The following is a 15,755-nucleotide window of genomic DNA, read 5'->3' as shown; positions in this document are numbered from 1 at the left end:
CTGCAGTACCACCCATGCCCATCCCACCTCTTTCTATTCTCCCTTCCTTGGTCTGCTTCAGCCCTTACTGGCTACCATTCCGTTCCTGGAGCCCTCTAATATGTTCCTATCCCAAGGGCCTTTGCCCATGCAGTTCCCTCTGCTTGGACTCTCTTCTCCCAGGTGTCCACAAGGTTCACTCCCACACTGCCAAGTCTTTGTTCAAGTACTCTCTGATGATGCCTCCTCCACTCTTTAACATTCCAATAGTACTCTGCCTCCTTATTCCCTCTCCCAGCTTCTCTCCCCAGCACTTACCTTCTGGTGAACCATATAATTTGCTTAGCATCTGTCTCCTTCCACCAGAATTTAAGTTCCACAAAGGCAGGGAGATTTATGACTGTTTTATTCATTGCTACACTCTCAGCACATACAGTAAGGCCTATTGTGAGATGCCCAATAAATATGTTAAATTAGTGAATGAATACTCTTTAATGAAGGAAACATGACAGGTTGCAAAAGCTGGAATGGAATTGAGTAAGACAATCACCTTTTAAATTTATATGCATTTATGTTGTATTAATATCAGTTTGTTGATTCAATGAAGGAAAAAAAAAGAGAAAGCCAAGCAAGGAAAAGAACAGTGCTGATTTTGTACTTAGCAACTATGATATCGGAATCTAAGTTTTCAATGTGCACAGTCTTCTCCAAAGCATCCTCTGACTCAGAGAAACACAGGAATCCTTAGAGTGGTAAATCTTTAGGTAACCTGAGTAACTGGGCAAAGACTAGACTATGGGTGCTGAAAGTTGATAATTATCATAAACATTTAAGAACATCCTCAAAGCCAACCTTCTGACTACAAACCCTCAGCCTGGTCTGCTGGCCAATTTTTTATTGAGCAAAAGTTCAGGGAGCAGACTATTTGGCTACTCTTACCAGAGAGTACCAGTGTCACAATTTCTCCATTCTACTAAGGGGCTTCAGCCATAATTTCTTTTCTTTACTTCAGTGGCTGCAGATAAATGCTGCTATCAGGAGTGACATTTTCATACATAACAACTAGATGTCAACTATGGTTCAACTACAATTTTAAGTGGCCTTACAGTTTTTGGTAATACTGCTGTTCCTACCTTGCTGGTATCATTAGATGCCATTTCTACCTATCAATGTGTATAAAAGACTATAACAAAACACAATAAAAAAAAAAATCAAAATCCCAGAAATAAACCTGCTTCTATAATGAAATAATGTCTCAACCATTTACTGCATTTGTAATAACATGGGAACTGCTGCCACCTGCTGGTGATGCTTATGACAAAGTTACTACCTGGTGGGATCTCCAAAATTCCTGCCAAATTTTTTAAATTCTCTTTTAAAGCTGGCAGCCACATAAATAGCTTTATGATTATCGTATCTGGTTAACTCTAACTTTCTCTTAAAAATAAATAACAAGTATAGTAATGTCTAATAAACTAGAACCTTCTACTACTAAATTAACCTTGCTGTCAGTGCTATATAGATCTGAGAATATGGCTGCCAAGTCTTTTCTCCATGATTATCCTTCTCCTCAACTGGAAGGGATATGTATTTTAAGTACATTTATTTTATGTAAAAAAAGATTTTAAAAAGTTAAATGGGACAAGGCACATCTCTACTGATAAAGGCAGGCCCTTAAAAAGTAGCGAGACCTTTATTTTAACTTAAAAAGTGATTTAGTAGCTCATTTTCATTTATCAGTTCTAAACCCAAACCATTTATATAATCAAGAGACACAGCCTCTTCAAACTAGTTTTGGGCAGAATAACTAGGAAGTTTGCAAAGGGACCCTCTGCTCTCTCACTCCCACCAAAAGGACACATAAGGTTCATGTCAATTTACAGTAAATCTCAGCCCACTTGTAAAAAGGCCTTCATGAAATTAAGCTAGGTACAAACTTTTTCTTTTATCGTATATGTTTTTGATATACCAACCTTTTCCAAACTTATTTCTAGGGCACTCAGAGGTTACCCTAATCTTTCATTTTATTCAAAGACAAAAGTACTTTACCCAAAATTTCACCATCTTAAAATTAGCTCATAACTCAAGCCTCCAAAATAAGACTTTAGAAGCCCTTAGTGAAAGAACACATAGCAACAGCTCTGCTCTAACGATAAGACAATTTTTCAATTATTTTTATTTTAAGATTAAGCATCCTCATTGACAATGTCAGTCCTTGCTGACTCTTTGGATACACACACATAAAATGGTCAAAAGTGACTCCTCAATTTTCAAAGACAAAGTAGAAAAAAAGAACATGTTCACAGCTGCAGCTGAATTCTTCTGTTTTTTCAAAAAATAAAAATAAATTAATTTTGCTACCAAGCCACTCACCAAATCAAAGGAAAGAGAATTTTTTAAAAAGCCAACAAAACCCAGAAACAGGGATCCAGGCAAGCCAAAATTATCCCGCCAAACAGTGCTATTGCAAAAAAGGGTGGAAAACCAAATTACCAGAACTCATTAGAGAAGACCTTTAAAAAGATTTCAGAAAGTTAGGACTAAACTACAGTAGTGTGGAGTTCAAAAAGCAGATAATTAAAGAACGTTCAGCTTGCTCAGCTTGGGAATATACATCAGGCTTTCCTCTATTCCAGCAGAGGAAATAAAAATGTGAGCTGCTGGAGTTAATATTAAAATTGTCCTTACCACCATGAGGGTAAAGGGAGGAAATAGAGAATGAAAGCCAGCAAAGACAAGTTGTTCTAAATCCAGGCTCCACTGCCCAGGAAAGCCAAACACGGCTGAAGTTCTTCTGAGCTAGTATCTTCAAATAACAGACTCGGCCCAAAACCAGTGGACTATACACCAATAACAAATACTGGGTGACCCATAGTGTTTGTGGTATTAAAAAATATTTTTTAAATTATCTATAAATTTCCATCTTGAAAAGCAATAGACCAAAATGACACTGGGCTGTCCAATCAGTTATAGAGTAAAGGGCTCCCTCCAAAGAGAACTAACATCACAGAAATTTAGGTTGGAAGGAATGTAACATGGAGTAAATAAGATCAGGCTCTTGGTACAATTTTAATAAGGCTTCTACCCACCCCAGCTGTAAGGAATAGTACTGAGGGGACTCCCACAGAATGTCTTAGAGGGATGCTTCTCAGAGAGAAAATGGTCTTTAAGTTGAACTCGACCCTTCTCCTTACCTAAAGCTTAGGGAAGAAAATAAATATTTAATTTTTAAATATTCAGAGCTTTGGGTACATAGTAATATTTAATATTCTCTAGTTTTCATTTTCTGAACCTTTGGCTTATACTTTTCTCAATTATGTTACATTGAAAAATGTATGAGTGTGCCTTAATCAGTAGTACCACATGAAAATATAAAACTTGTCTTCCATATCTTCTACATTGGAAGAGTAAGTGAATGGTACCCTTAATACCCTGCAAAGTTATTTTGTATACTCAACAAAAGATTAGGGCAAACCATTTCACTTCCACATCTTGAGTAGTAGGAGTTAACTAGTCTTCAATTTCATCTTCCCAAATATCTCCATTAACATCCACAGCATGGAACAACCTGGAAGCATATAAGGTATAATTTTATACACTTGAAAGAAATATAATTTCTTTCATTCTCTCAGAAATACTTTCTGTACTCCTGATGACATATGTATCTTTTCCTCCCTTTTAATATTCCACTTCAGAGAACTGAAATACGGATTGCTCTAAACAAGCTACCTTAAAGTTTATAAGAATAGTCCTTAAGGTCGAAAATAAACAATAATGGAAGATGGGTATTACCAAACTGATATTCAATGTATACAATATGTGGAATAAGTCAAGATTGGGAAAATCAATCAATCTAAAAGAAGTTGAACTCTTTCAAGACACTGTAACTCTATTATATGCTAATCGTTCCATCCTATCTTCATGGTCCTTGCACTCTCCAACACTCGTAGAATGTTTTGTAGTTGCCAACTTGTCTTCCATCCCTTATGCTATCTAAAATGTACCCAATTTTCAACACTAGCTTGCCAGTGGTTCATAGGCAGAGCTTGCATTTTCAGCTTCTCTCATAGTCTGATAACAGCAATGATAGTAAGTGCTGCACAGATGCCTATTAACAAAGATCAGCTGATGCTGAGACTGGGGCTGGTGAAGAACAGAATACCCACACTGTGCCAGGGGTCCCCCCACAGATCACTTACTAGTGACCAAAAAGTAAAATTACCTTTACAGTCAAGCAAATGATAAAACTGAGCATCATATGAAATAGTGGGATAGTCTGACATTACAGACCTGATGTAAAACAATATGAACTACATGCCACCCTTCATGAAGTATTCTTGTCAAAAATGTTACCCTTAATCTAGTCAAACTTCAGTCTAGGCATAAATTTCAGGTTACAGGAAATAGAGAAGATAGAGAAACAAGTTATAAGGCACCATAGAGAAACAAAACTCTAGATGGTAAGATGTTATATAGGATAACTGGCTTGGAGTCTTCACAAAGTCCGCATTCCCCTCAACGCATAACATATCAAAGTAGGGTAGGCAAAACTTTTTTTATTAGGAGACTAAAGAAACAGAAAAAAATAAAATGACTGAACTTGATTAGATCCTGGTTGATAAAATAGCTTTAAAAGATATTTTTAGGGATAACTGGGAAGTTTTATTTACATTTACTATACGATAATATGCTACTAGGATTAAAGTTTTTAAAGTATTGTTATTATGTAGAAGAATTGTCTTAGGATATACATGTGGAAGGATTTAGAGATGAAGCATCATATCTCCAACTTCGGTTCAAGTAGTTCAGCAAAAAAGTTAGAGAACAAATATGGCAAAATATTATCAATTGTTAATTTTGGTAGAAGGTGTCCTACTATTCAAAGTCCTATCCTTTTAATTTTTCTGTTTGAAAATTTTCACTATAAAAAGTTGAAAAGGATAAAAAAATAAAATTTCCAAATACAATATATTCATCATTAAACTCATTTTCAAGAAAATATAAAAATTCATATATGTGGGAAAATATATGAAAGAGAATTCCCTAATAAGCAAAGCACTTAAGTCAAACACTAGATCTATGGTCTGCAAATCAAGTGCCTAAAACTGCTGCTAAGCCTAGGGAACTCCGTGTATACATACCTGTTAAAACACGGGGAAGCAGGATCAGTGAAATGTTTATAAGGGTTTGCTCTAGACAGAGAACCCATGCAAATCCAGCAGAAATACTGCATACAGCCAGTACATGTCATCTTGTTACATCCATCTAGTTTCTGGTGGGAAAGATAGAAAGGGATAAATATCAAGGCTGTAAAAGCAAAAGAGAAATGTACATGCCAAAAAGATTCAGTAAAACATTCTCCTAGTCTCCTTTTTCTCATACAGGGAGGAGATATACAGGCAACACATTGATATCTATTTAATGCTTATTCTTTTGCATTACAAGTAAAACACAGAAAATATTTAGCAGGTGATCCTACAACTAGATACTTAGCAAGCTCTCTTCTGATAAACTGTAGATAAACCAAACATGTACATTGTTAAGTGAAACATATAGTTAGATTAATATTAAAATGTCTGGATTTAATATGTATGATTTTGAATTTTTCACATAAATCTAAGTAAACATTTGGTATCAAGTTCTGCACTCTATCATAGATAGAGTAGTGGAAGAAAGTGTTAAATAGAATGCCAGTTTACTTAATGGAATAACTGGGGAATGACCGCCACAGTCAGTTCAGATATACAGTAGTCCCCTCCTATCTGCAGATTTGCTACCTGCGGTTAACTGTGATCCAAAAATATTAAAGGAATAATTCCAGGAATAAACAATTCATAAGTTTTAAACTGTACACCATTCTGAGTAGCGGGATGAAATCTAGTGCTGTTCTGCCCAAGACGTGAATCATCCCTTCCCGTTAGTCACTTGGTAGCCTCCTATCAGATCGACTGTCACGGTATTGCAGTGTTTATATTCAAGTCACCCTTACAATAGTCTAATTCTACCTCACAAAGCCTACATTATTCACCTCATTTTGTATCATTTCACATCATCTCAAGAAGGGAGAATATAGTATAACATATTTCCATGAAAAGAGACCACATTCAAATAATTTCCATTACTGTATATTGTTATAATTATTTTATGATTATTATTGTTAATCTCTAACTGTGCCTAATTTACGTTAAACTTTAACATGGATATGTATGTATAAGAAAAAACAGTATATACAGGGTTCAGCACTATCCATGATTTTTGTCATTCACTGGGGTCGTGGAATACATTTTTGTCATTCACTGGGGTCATTCACTGGAGTTTTTGTCATTCACATTGATACGCAGGAACTACTGTAATGGACTAGAACAGAAGAATCAAATACAAAGATATATCTCAATTTTAAAACATATTGAGATTTTGTCAAGAAGCAATAATATTTATCTATTTTGGCTCTGATTAATGGGAAAATGTCTCCATTTCCTAAGCATATACTTGTTAAACAGGTATGTTAAATTCCAGGATAAATAGTTCTGAGAAGTCAGTTTGATTTTTTGTTTATCATGTAGATGAACTAAGAGTAGATTGGAGCTCTAGTATGGCCTCCTCATAACCCATTCAATTTTGAGGTGGATATAATGTGAGAAAATTGTCACTGTATGAAAGCACTTTGAAAAGGGAAATCAACATACATTTAAGGTTGCTAACAATATTAAGTAGTGAACTGCATCTTCCAAGTAAGAAGGTTTAATAAATATCAAAATGTGCTTCCTTAATTAGTCATAAAATTAATAGGGTTCTTGGGGCAACCGTAACATGCCTGCAAGCCTGTTTACCTCTATGGGAGTCTCACAACATGGACAGCTCTTGGAGTTCTTTTTTAGCCACTCCTTACTTTCCATCTCTTCCAGTGCCTTCTGAATCACCCTCTTACCATACCTCTGTTCCAAAAGTCTTTTATTGGCCTCATCTGCTTGCAGGTACTCACTTCGTAAGTCTATTAATTTCTCTAGAAAGTGAAATGGAAAATTAACTTTTATACAACTTTGCAATGCTAATTAAAAACCATTAAAAATGTCCACAACCTTTGACTACTCAGTAATGTTACCCCAGGGACTTTATCATAAGGAAACAATCCAAAGTAAAGTTATATGCATGGAAATGCATACAACAGTAGCAAACGAATTAAATGTCCAAGGGAATAACTATGTGTGAAAGAGCCATTTAATAACATAATAGTCAGTTATTAAAAACTTATAATCAAGATGGCTACAACTCAATTAAAATATTCATTACAGAATCCAGAAAAAAAAACATATTTATGTTATAGCTAGGTTAAAGTTAAACATGCACAAATGACAAGGAACAAAAAGGAATCCTCCAGGAGGGGAGGGAAAAATGGCATAGATGATAGAAGCTTTGTTCATCCCTCCTGCAACCACATCAAAATTGTGATGGAAACACGGAGCAAATAGCAAGCAGTCACCTGGGATCCAGATGAACAGAAACACTACAACTAGGGAGAGAAGTTAAGAAATCACCCTGCAACAGTAGAATGCAGGAGGGGATGAAGACACAAGGTTGCCCAGTCCTGAGCAGCTGAGTGGGGCAGAATCTGTGGCAGCCGCAGAGCGCAGCTGCAGCCACCACCTGAAGGGGCCGTGTCCATGAGTAGACTTTCATTGTGACAGACTTGCTTACTCTGAGCACCAGTGCCTGGTCAGCTGCTGGGGGGAAGGCACTGGGACTTTCAGGGGGACACTAAGTTGTCAGAGCGAGGGCCAGAGGCAATGCTTTCTCCAGGGCAGAAGAGCTGGCAGTATCCACTGTTCCTCTGTCGAGCCCTTCCCTCTCCCAGTGTGCAGACTCAGCGCCACCATGGCTGAGACATCATCAGATTGGATAACAGAGGTCGCTCCACCCAGAGGATTCCTTGAAACTTTGCCTCCCCCAACTCGCAGTCCCACTTAAGCCACATTCAGTTGTGTCCTCAGGGAGTCAGGTGCTCCTTGCTGAGCCAACTCCAAGACCAACACAGGTAGAAGCTTGCCTCAATTTCTGGCATGGTTTCTTGAGGCAACTATAAGCACAGTTTCTTGAGGCAACTATAAGCACAACTATAAGCACTGCTTGCTGAATCTTAACAGGTGGCCCCAGAGGGCCACAGGCTAAACTTGGCCTGCAGCTGAACCCCTCTCAGGACTATCCCACTGGACACCTACTACACAAAGCCACACTAATAAGACCAAGAGACACAGGAGCTATGCTTAGTACATAGGAACTGACACAGAAAGGCAGCCAAAATGGGAAGACAAAGAAACAGAAACCATATGAGAGGACAGAACAGAGATCCAGAAATAATGGAGTCAAACAATCTAACAGATACAGAGTTCAAAACACTGGTTATAAACATGCTCAATGAACTTAGGGGAAGTAAAGATGAACTCAGTGAGAACTTTAACAAAGAGATAAAAAACATAAAAATGGAAATGGAAATTGTAAAAGGGAACCAACCAGTTAGAAATAAAGAATACATTATCTAATATGAAGAGTCTATTAAAGGGAATCAACAGAGTGGATAAAGAAGAGGATCGAATCATCAATATAGAGGATGGGGAAGCCAAGGACGCCCAATCAGAAGAGCAAGGAAAAAAAGCCAAAACTACAATAAAAATTTAAGGAGTCTATGGGATAAAATTAAATGTAAAAACATAGGGGTACTTGAAGGAGAACAAGAAGTTGAAGAGCTATTTGAAGAAATAATGATGGAAAATTTCCCTAACCTGGTGAAAGAAATACACAAACCCAGAAAGCTCAGAGTCCCAAAAAAGATGAACCCAAAGAGGCCCACACCAAGACACACAATTAAAATGCCAAAGGTTAAATACAAAGAGAGAATCTTAAAAGCAACAAGAGAAAAGCCGTTATCTACAAGGGAGCTCCCATAATACTGGCAGCTGACTTCTCAAAAGAAACTACACAGGACAGAAGGGCTTGGCACAAAATATTTAACGTGATGAAAACCCAGGACCTACAACCAAGAATACTTTATACAGCAAAGCTATCATTTAGAGTCGAAGGACAGATAAAGAGCTTCCCAGACAAAAATAAGCTAAAGGAATTTATCAACAGCAAGCCAGTATTACCAGAAATGTTGGAGGGACTTCTTTAAGAAAAAATACGTATCAAAAACATGAATAAAAAATGGTAATAATTACATTCCTATCAACAAGTACCTCAAATGGAAAAGAATTAAGTGCTCTAACCAAAAGATAGGGTGGCTGAATGGGTAAGAAAACAAGACTCCTACATATGCTGCCTACAAGCAACTCACTTCAGATTGAAAGACACACAGACTAAAAAGAAGGAGATGGAAAAAGATATTGCATTAAAGGACCTACAGGGTATTGCACTGAATGAGATGTCAGATAGAGAAAGACAACTAACTATCGCATGATTTCACATATATGTGGAATCTAAAGAACAAAATAAACAACAACAACAAAAACGGAAACAAACTCATTGAAACAGAGAATATTTTGAGGGCTACTAGATGGGAAGGGGGTTGGAGGGGACAGTGAAAAAGAGCAAAGGGATTAAGAAGTACATATGGATAGTTACAAAACAGACATGGAGATACAAAGTGTAGCAAAATGAAAATAGTTAACAATGTGGTAATAAATATGGAAGGGCGAAGAGGGGCTCTAGATTTAGTGGGGTGATTACTTTGAGTTAAAAATTGACTTAACTAAAAAACCCAAAGGTTGAAACAGATATCAATTTTCCACTAAGTCAGCATCATTCACCATGTTAATGACAAGGCCTACCAAATAAACAAAAGCACCTTTGGCTTAAGGACAAAAACTGTTTAATTTGGTATATAAAAAAAAAAAAATCCAGTGAATAAAATTTACCACCCACAAGTACTGAAAAGTTCTTCCTGCCAACTTTTCCCCTTGATACTCTTTAATCTGGTTTCTATTGCTTTATCATTTAACTCAAATGGAATAGGCAGCCATTCCCACAGCCTTTACTTAGAGACAAAAGGCTTTTTTATTCACAATCTTATTACCTTAATCTTTCAGCATGACTAGAGACCTCTCCTACCAATGTTTTTGTCATTTTATTAGTTTACTTTCCTCATATTTAGAGCTCTGTCTCCCTTTTAATGCAGTGAACATTTTCTGGCATAGAATCCTATCTGCACTCTTCCTTTATCCTGTGAATCCTTTCTCTGCATTGTATATTACCAGGCTTTATCACCTCTGCCGAGATGTAGCAGACATGTATCTTTTTATGCTGTCATTTTTATCCCTTTAATAATTCAAAACATTTTTGTGTTCCTAGACATCTTAAGGACAAAGATTATTGCTTTAATGTTCTCAAAATAATAAGCTAGTACTTCAAATATTTTATATGGTAATATTTAACATATGTAAAAATATAGATACAAATAAAGAGATGCCAAATTTTCCTGAAGCCTCCAGCTGACCTTTGATTTCTTCCTCAAATGCTGTGAAACACCTGAAATGTACTCTAGCTTCTCAATGCTAAAGCTACAGAAACCTAAAAAATCACTTATATTATGCTGTGGTGAGTTCTCCAATCCATCTGCCCAGTCCCACCCACAAGACTCTGCTCTAGAAAATTGGAAGTATCTATTCATTTTTCTCTCGGAGTACTTTCTTGGAGATAATGACATTCTGCTAACAGCAGCAATCAGTAACAAGAATAATAATGGCATTAATAGTTATCATTTTACATGTATGAGCCCATTGTTCTCAAATTATTTATGGTGAAGGACTAGTTTTTCTACTCTACTCTGTTGGGACAATCAAATAAATTATTAGAAAAATGAAAGTAAAAAGACAAAAAATATAAGCCCTAACTTTTATTTGATTTGACTGACCTTAAATTACTGTGACATTGCTATAAAAGTTTCTAACCCTGACTCCCAATTTCTGTATTTATCATGTCACAGACCAGTATAACAGCTTTGAAAAGCACTACGATAGTTCATTTCATCCTTACAATAACCCTATAAAGTAGCTGTGATCATCATCTCTGTTATGAAAAAGACTTAAGTCACCAAACTCCAGTTAAATTGATGTCAAGGGCCTGGTTGCTCAATCCTTATCTAGCTCAGAAATGGCAAACAGGTTTCACTTCCTGTGCCTACTTCAGGAGAGGGTGGCTTTCTATAGCGCTGTGTTGAGGAAGATTTTGAAGCCTCCCTGGGCTCAAAGAGAAAGCACTTGATGACTGATCAGATGTATGTGCCACAGAAACAAGAGTGACAACTATTCATTTTTCAATGTGGATTTCATTACATTATTTCATGTTCACAGATAAAAATTACTGTGCCATTCCTCCCCTGGAATGTTCTCCCCTCATATCTGCATGGCGTGTTTCCTTACGTCCTTCAAGTTTACTCAAACCACTTTACCAACAAGGCCTCTCCTGGTTTCCCAAAGTAAATTCCCAAGGCCCTTCCCCTTCAAAACATTTCATATTCTCTCCATTTCATTTATTTTTTCCTCCTTACCACTAACCACCATCTCATACTCTTATTTTGTTTGCCTGTCTCCTCCATTAGAACGTAAATTCCAAGAGGGCATTTGGCCACTACCATATCCACAGAAACTAGGACAGTAACTGACACGAAAATATCTGTTGAATGAACACCTTCAAATTGAAAAACTGAAGTGATAAATTGTTTCTTTCTTTTTTGGGGGGGATGGGGTGGGATCAGGGTTGGGGGGACTGAGTTTGTCCAGTTACCACTTACCTGCAGTCACCTTACATGGAGAGACGCCATGGTAGGTCAATCTGCACAAGGTACAGAAGGCAAAATTGCAGCTGGAACAGATGCCCATGGTGCAGCCAGGCTCCTGCATGACAGGCAACTGGCAGCATGGGCGGGGGCAGTACACCACATCTGCCATCAGGTCCAAGGTAGACTGGAGAAGTAGCCGGTCATAACGGGCAAATAACTCTGCTTCCACTAGCTCTTTGACCTGGAGGAACATATTTTAAGACACAGAGGTTTGATGATTTCCCAACCAGTTCTGTTCCTGAGGAGATACTTAGGATGTGGATGCAAACCAGACGCACATAAATTAAGCCCCTCTACCTCACTTCAAAATCAAACCAAGTATAGCAAGTCTGTACCTTGACTGAGATGGTGTTTAATGGATCTACATTTGTCAAAACTAAGCAAACCATACACTTTAAATAGGTAAATGCCTTAATAAAGCTGATTAAAAAAAAAAAAATTACACCAAGTAGGCTGTCTTTATGTTAAAGTCTGTAAACAACTCAGTTAACCATCCTAAGGGATATCCCTTTCAGATCTCAAACTCACACAAAGACAGGTTAGTGATTCTCCAAGGTTGATGGCATCCTAGTAAATTGATACAAAGTAAATCATCAAAATTACATCATACTTTCTCAACATTCACCCCTGCCAAAGACTGCCTATCCTGAGGCCAACAAAAGCATTTGTTTGCTTAAATGGTAAAGTAAGACCACAGCATTCTTGATAGATACAGTGAAACAACTGTGGGCTGGCTCCAAGGCCTCAGATTGCCCTGACGAGCCCCATCAAGGAAGTTCCTGAAAAGATGACTCCTTTTGTGAAAGAGAATTAGGACGCAGGTGTCAGCAGAGTAAAGAGTTACCTGACCAGGAGTGGCCACTGAAGGGCACTTAGGTTCTGGGCAGTTGAGGCATTGAACTTGGCCGTCTCTGATCTGGATTTCAAAGTAGTCCTTCAGACAGGCTTTGCAGTACACATGCCTGCACTCCAAGAAGTACATGCATTCACTACCCAGCTTCTCAGAGAAACAAATATTGCACAGGAACAATTTACTATTAAAGCATTTTATCTGCTGAGCTTGATCAAAGTCCAAGATTTCCTGGATCAGACTTGACAATGATTCCACATCCTGCACAGCTCTCTCATCCACAACCTCCTCTTGATCTACATCAGATCCAGCAGCACCTCCAAAATCTAGCTCTGTGTTGGCAGAGGCTTGAGCCGTCCTTCTCTGCACTTTTTTCTGAGAACCCATCTTGAGCTCAAAAGGAGAGACTATATTCAGGTACCCTAGGGTCTCTTCCTTAAGAAACTGCATCCAGGCAAACAGGACCACACTGCCACGGTGTTCTTCCCACAGGTTGTCTAAGTGCTTGCAGAGAGCAGACAGCTAGGAGAAAACACATGAGGATGCTGGTGAGTTTGGAAAGACCATGATGCTATCAACTCATTTCCCTTGACATCTTTTTAACTTGTATGTTAGGCTCTCACACTTCCTAACATGATTTTTACTGCTGTGAAAAACTGTGTTGCAAAACAGCACCGATACTCTTATCAGAGCACTTCTTAAACTATTCAGCAACATAAGCCATAGTAGAACACAAAGTCAGAAGCTAAAAGAAGTACCAGGAAAACAAGAGAAATGGCACAATTTCACAAGATGTAGAACCAGATTTATGTATGCACTGCCAAATGGGGGGCTTTTTCTGTCCTTTAATTGTTCTTTGTGTTAGTATTGCTATATACCTCATGTAGGAGAAAGAGATGTAGCTCTAAAATGAACTATTTCTATTCCTTTGGAGTCCTAGCCCTGTAGGTACGCTGTAATAATGGTTAGAAAGAGAACAGTTTAAAATATCATTCGAGTTTTAAAATCAATTCTTTCAGTCCTATCAAAAAGCCAGCTCATGTGAAAAGAAACACTAACAGAATCCAACCTCAGAGACCTTGTTATCCAGATTTACGAGCTGGTTCTAACTGAGCAATCCGAGTTTACCCTAGATCCTGGTTAATGGAGGCAGGCAGACTGATATTGAACAGGACATGATTTCAAGCCTTTGACATGGTCTGGTTGCCATAGGGAAATTTCACAGTTTCTAAGCTAAACAACTGAAATTTAAACTATTTCAACTTTTCCTCCTTATAAGTAGTCTAATTCAAACTGAATGACAAATATTAGAAATGTGAAATATTTGCAAGCAGAGCTCAGGGATTAACACTAGCTTTTCTTTTTAGGTAAACATCAAAAAATAAGTCTTCCAGATGCAAATCCACTTTGTAAATTTAAATAACAAGTGAACAAGGACCACGTTTTCTGTTCCTTGCTGCTCACTCAGCCCTAACACAGACATGACCTTAAACACTAATTGACCAGTTCAAGATTGGAAACTAATGCTTTTCCACATTTGCATGAATATGCTCATAAGATCAACCACACTTTGAGAAACCTGCTGAAAGTTGTAAAATGGAATAAATACTAAAAGGGAAGCTTTGAGTTCTGGTTGAGCCACCAAATCCAATTAAGAAGCCATTCTCGCCAACCTCTTTTCTTCTCCAGCCCCTTCTCAAAAGAGGCATCTGATATGCACATTGAGGAAAAGGGAGCTAGAAAGAGGAAAAGAGCGAGAGAGAGAGAGACAGGGGTGGGGGTGTGTGTGTGTGTGTGTGTGTGTGAAGGAATCATGGAAAATACAAGAAAACTAAACCTATTTCCTTTCTATTTACCAACCCCAATTCAGTGAAAGACAGGTCCATGTGTCAACTTCCCTATCAACGGGTGAAATTCCTAATGCCAAGGAATCAGGTACCAGTTATAAATAAGAACTGAACCAAAAAGTAGCATAAAATGTCAATTACAAGAACAAAAATTTATTTGATAGAGGATCCTACTGTAACTTCAGCTGTATAACATAAAATAATGAACAACTCTCCTCTCCCTATTAAGCAAATGTTATTTGGCTGGAATCTGAAACTAGAACCACACCCCCAGTTAATTTGTTCTTTTGTTGTACATGTTATGTGTGTATGCACACACACAGGCATGGATATAAATTATCAAGAGTTCTCTTGAGAAACGGGACTATAAATATCTAAATTCAGCCAACTATCAGTGATCTAAATGTCAAACAGCCTTGATATTCTTTGGCAAATAATCCACTGTCTTGCATGTACTGTCTCTGGCACAGCTATTAGAATGTGAGGTAATATTCCTTTTTATTCCATGTGTATTATCTTTTTTTAAAGTTTAATTTTGTTTTTAAATCTCAATTTCAAGCTCAGTTTTATAAAAGCACTCTTATCTAAAAGCTTAGCCTATTGGGGAAGGGAGAGGAGGGAGACTGAAAGCTACATGATCGAAAAGGAAGAACTGATGCATTGTTCCTTAAGGTCAAGAACTCTGACAGCTTTTGTCTTAATATACATCAGCCTATCAATCTTCATCATGACTTCTAGAAAAGTAACTGCTATTGATCCATTATCCCAGAACACTTTACATTAGCTTCAAGTTACATTTATGTCTCAATCAAGAGTTGAAGTTGTTACTAGAAAAGGACATATAACCTGGAGGACATGACAGTTCATAATATAAGATCTCAAGCCTTCATGAGCTATCTACATGAATCATACACACTTCTATTTGTGTGTAATTATATCTATGTGAGACCAGTCAGCAATTACTAACATACAGATCTTTAAAAATAACTTATTATGTTTACTTAGGAAGTTTGTTTATTCTAATTACATTAGCTCAATTTTATTCCTCCAATTACAATTAAATCTTTCATTTAAGGAATGGATAAGAAACTAAGAAAAAAAGAATAATACCAACATCTAAGGAAAATGAGGAGGACCATATAGTCTCCATCACAGTACAGATTAAATGGGAAAATAACAAGACAAGAAACAATATACTTGATTAAAAAATACTCCCACTGCAATTCATAAGGATTAATCATAATTACTG

The 15,755-nt window shown here is 37.3% G+C and overlaps 1 protein-coding gene across 7 annotated transcripts in view; it reads right to left on the bottom strand.

The window, feature by feature from the left end:
* Positions 1-2,121: 2,121 nt before the first annotated feature.
* Positions 2,122-15,755, bottom strand: part of RNF14 (ring finger protein 14) — a 20,010-nt gene continuing 6,376 nt past the window's right edge. For all 7 annotated transcript variants that reach the window (XM_011367442.2, XM_011367440.2, XM_011367438.2 and 4 more), the window contains 5 exons: positions 12,654-13,181; positions 11,762-11,990; positions 6,810-6,982; positions 5,121-5,251; positions 2,122-3,547 (listed from right to left, as the gene is read on the bottom strand). In XM_011367442.2, the coding sequence (XP_011365744.1) occupies positions 3,490-3,547; positions 5,121-5,251; positions 6,810-6,982; positions 11,762-11,990; positions 12,654-13,181 (1,119 nt within the window). In that variant the 3' untranslated portion in view covers positions 2,122-3,489. The remainder of the gene's footprint in view (positions 3,548-5,120; positions 5,252-6,809; positions 6,983-11,761; positions 11,991-12,653; positions 13,182-15,755) is intronic.

This window comes from Pteropus vampyrus, unplaced genomic scaffold (assembly GCF_000151845.1).
Source record: "Pteropus vampyrus isolate Shadow unplaced genomic scaffold, Pvam_2.0 Scaffold134, whole genome shotgun sequence".
NCBI lineage: Eukaryota > Metazoa > Chordata > Mammalia > Chiroptera > Pteropodidae > Pteropus > Pteropus vampyrus.
This window is presented reverse-complemented; position numbering and strand designations above follow the sequence as displayed.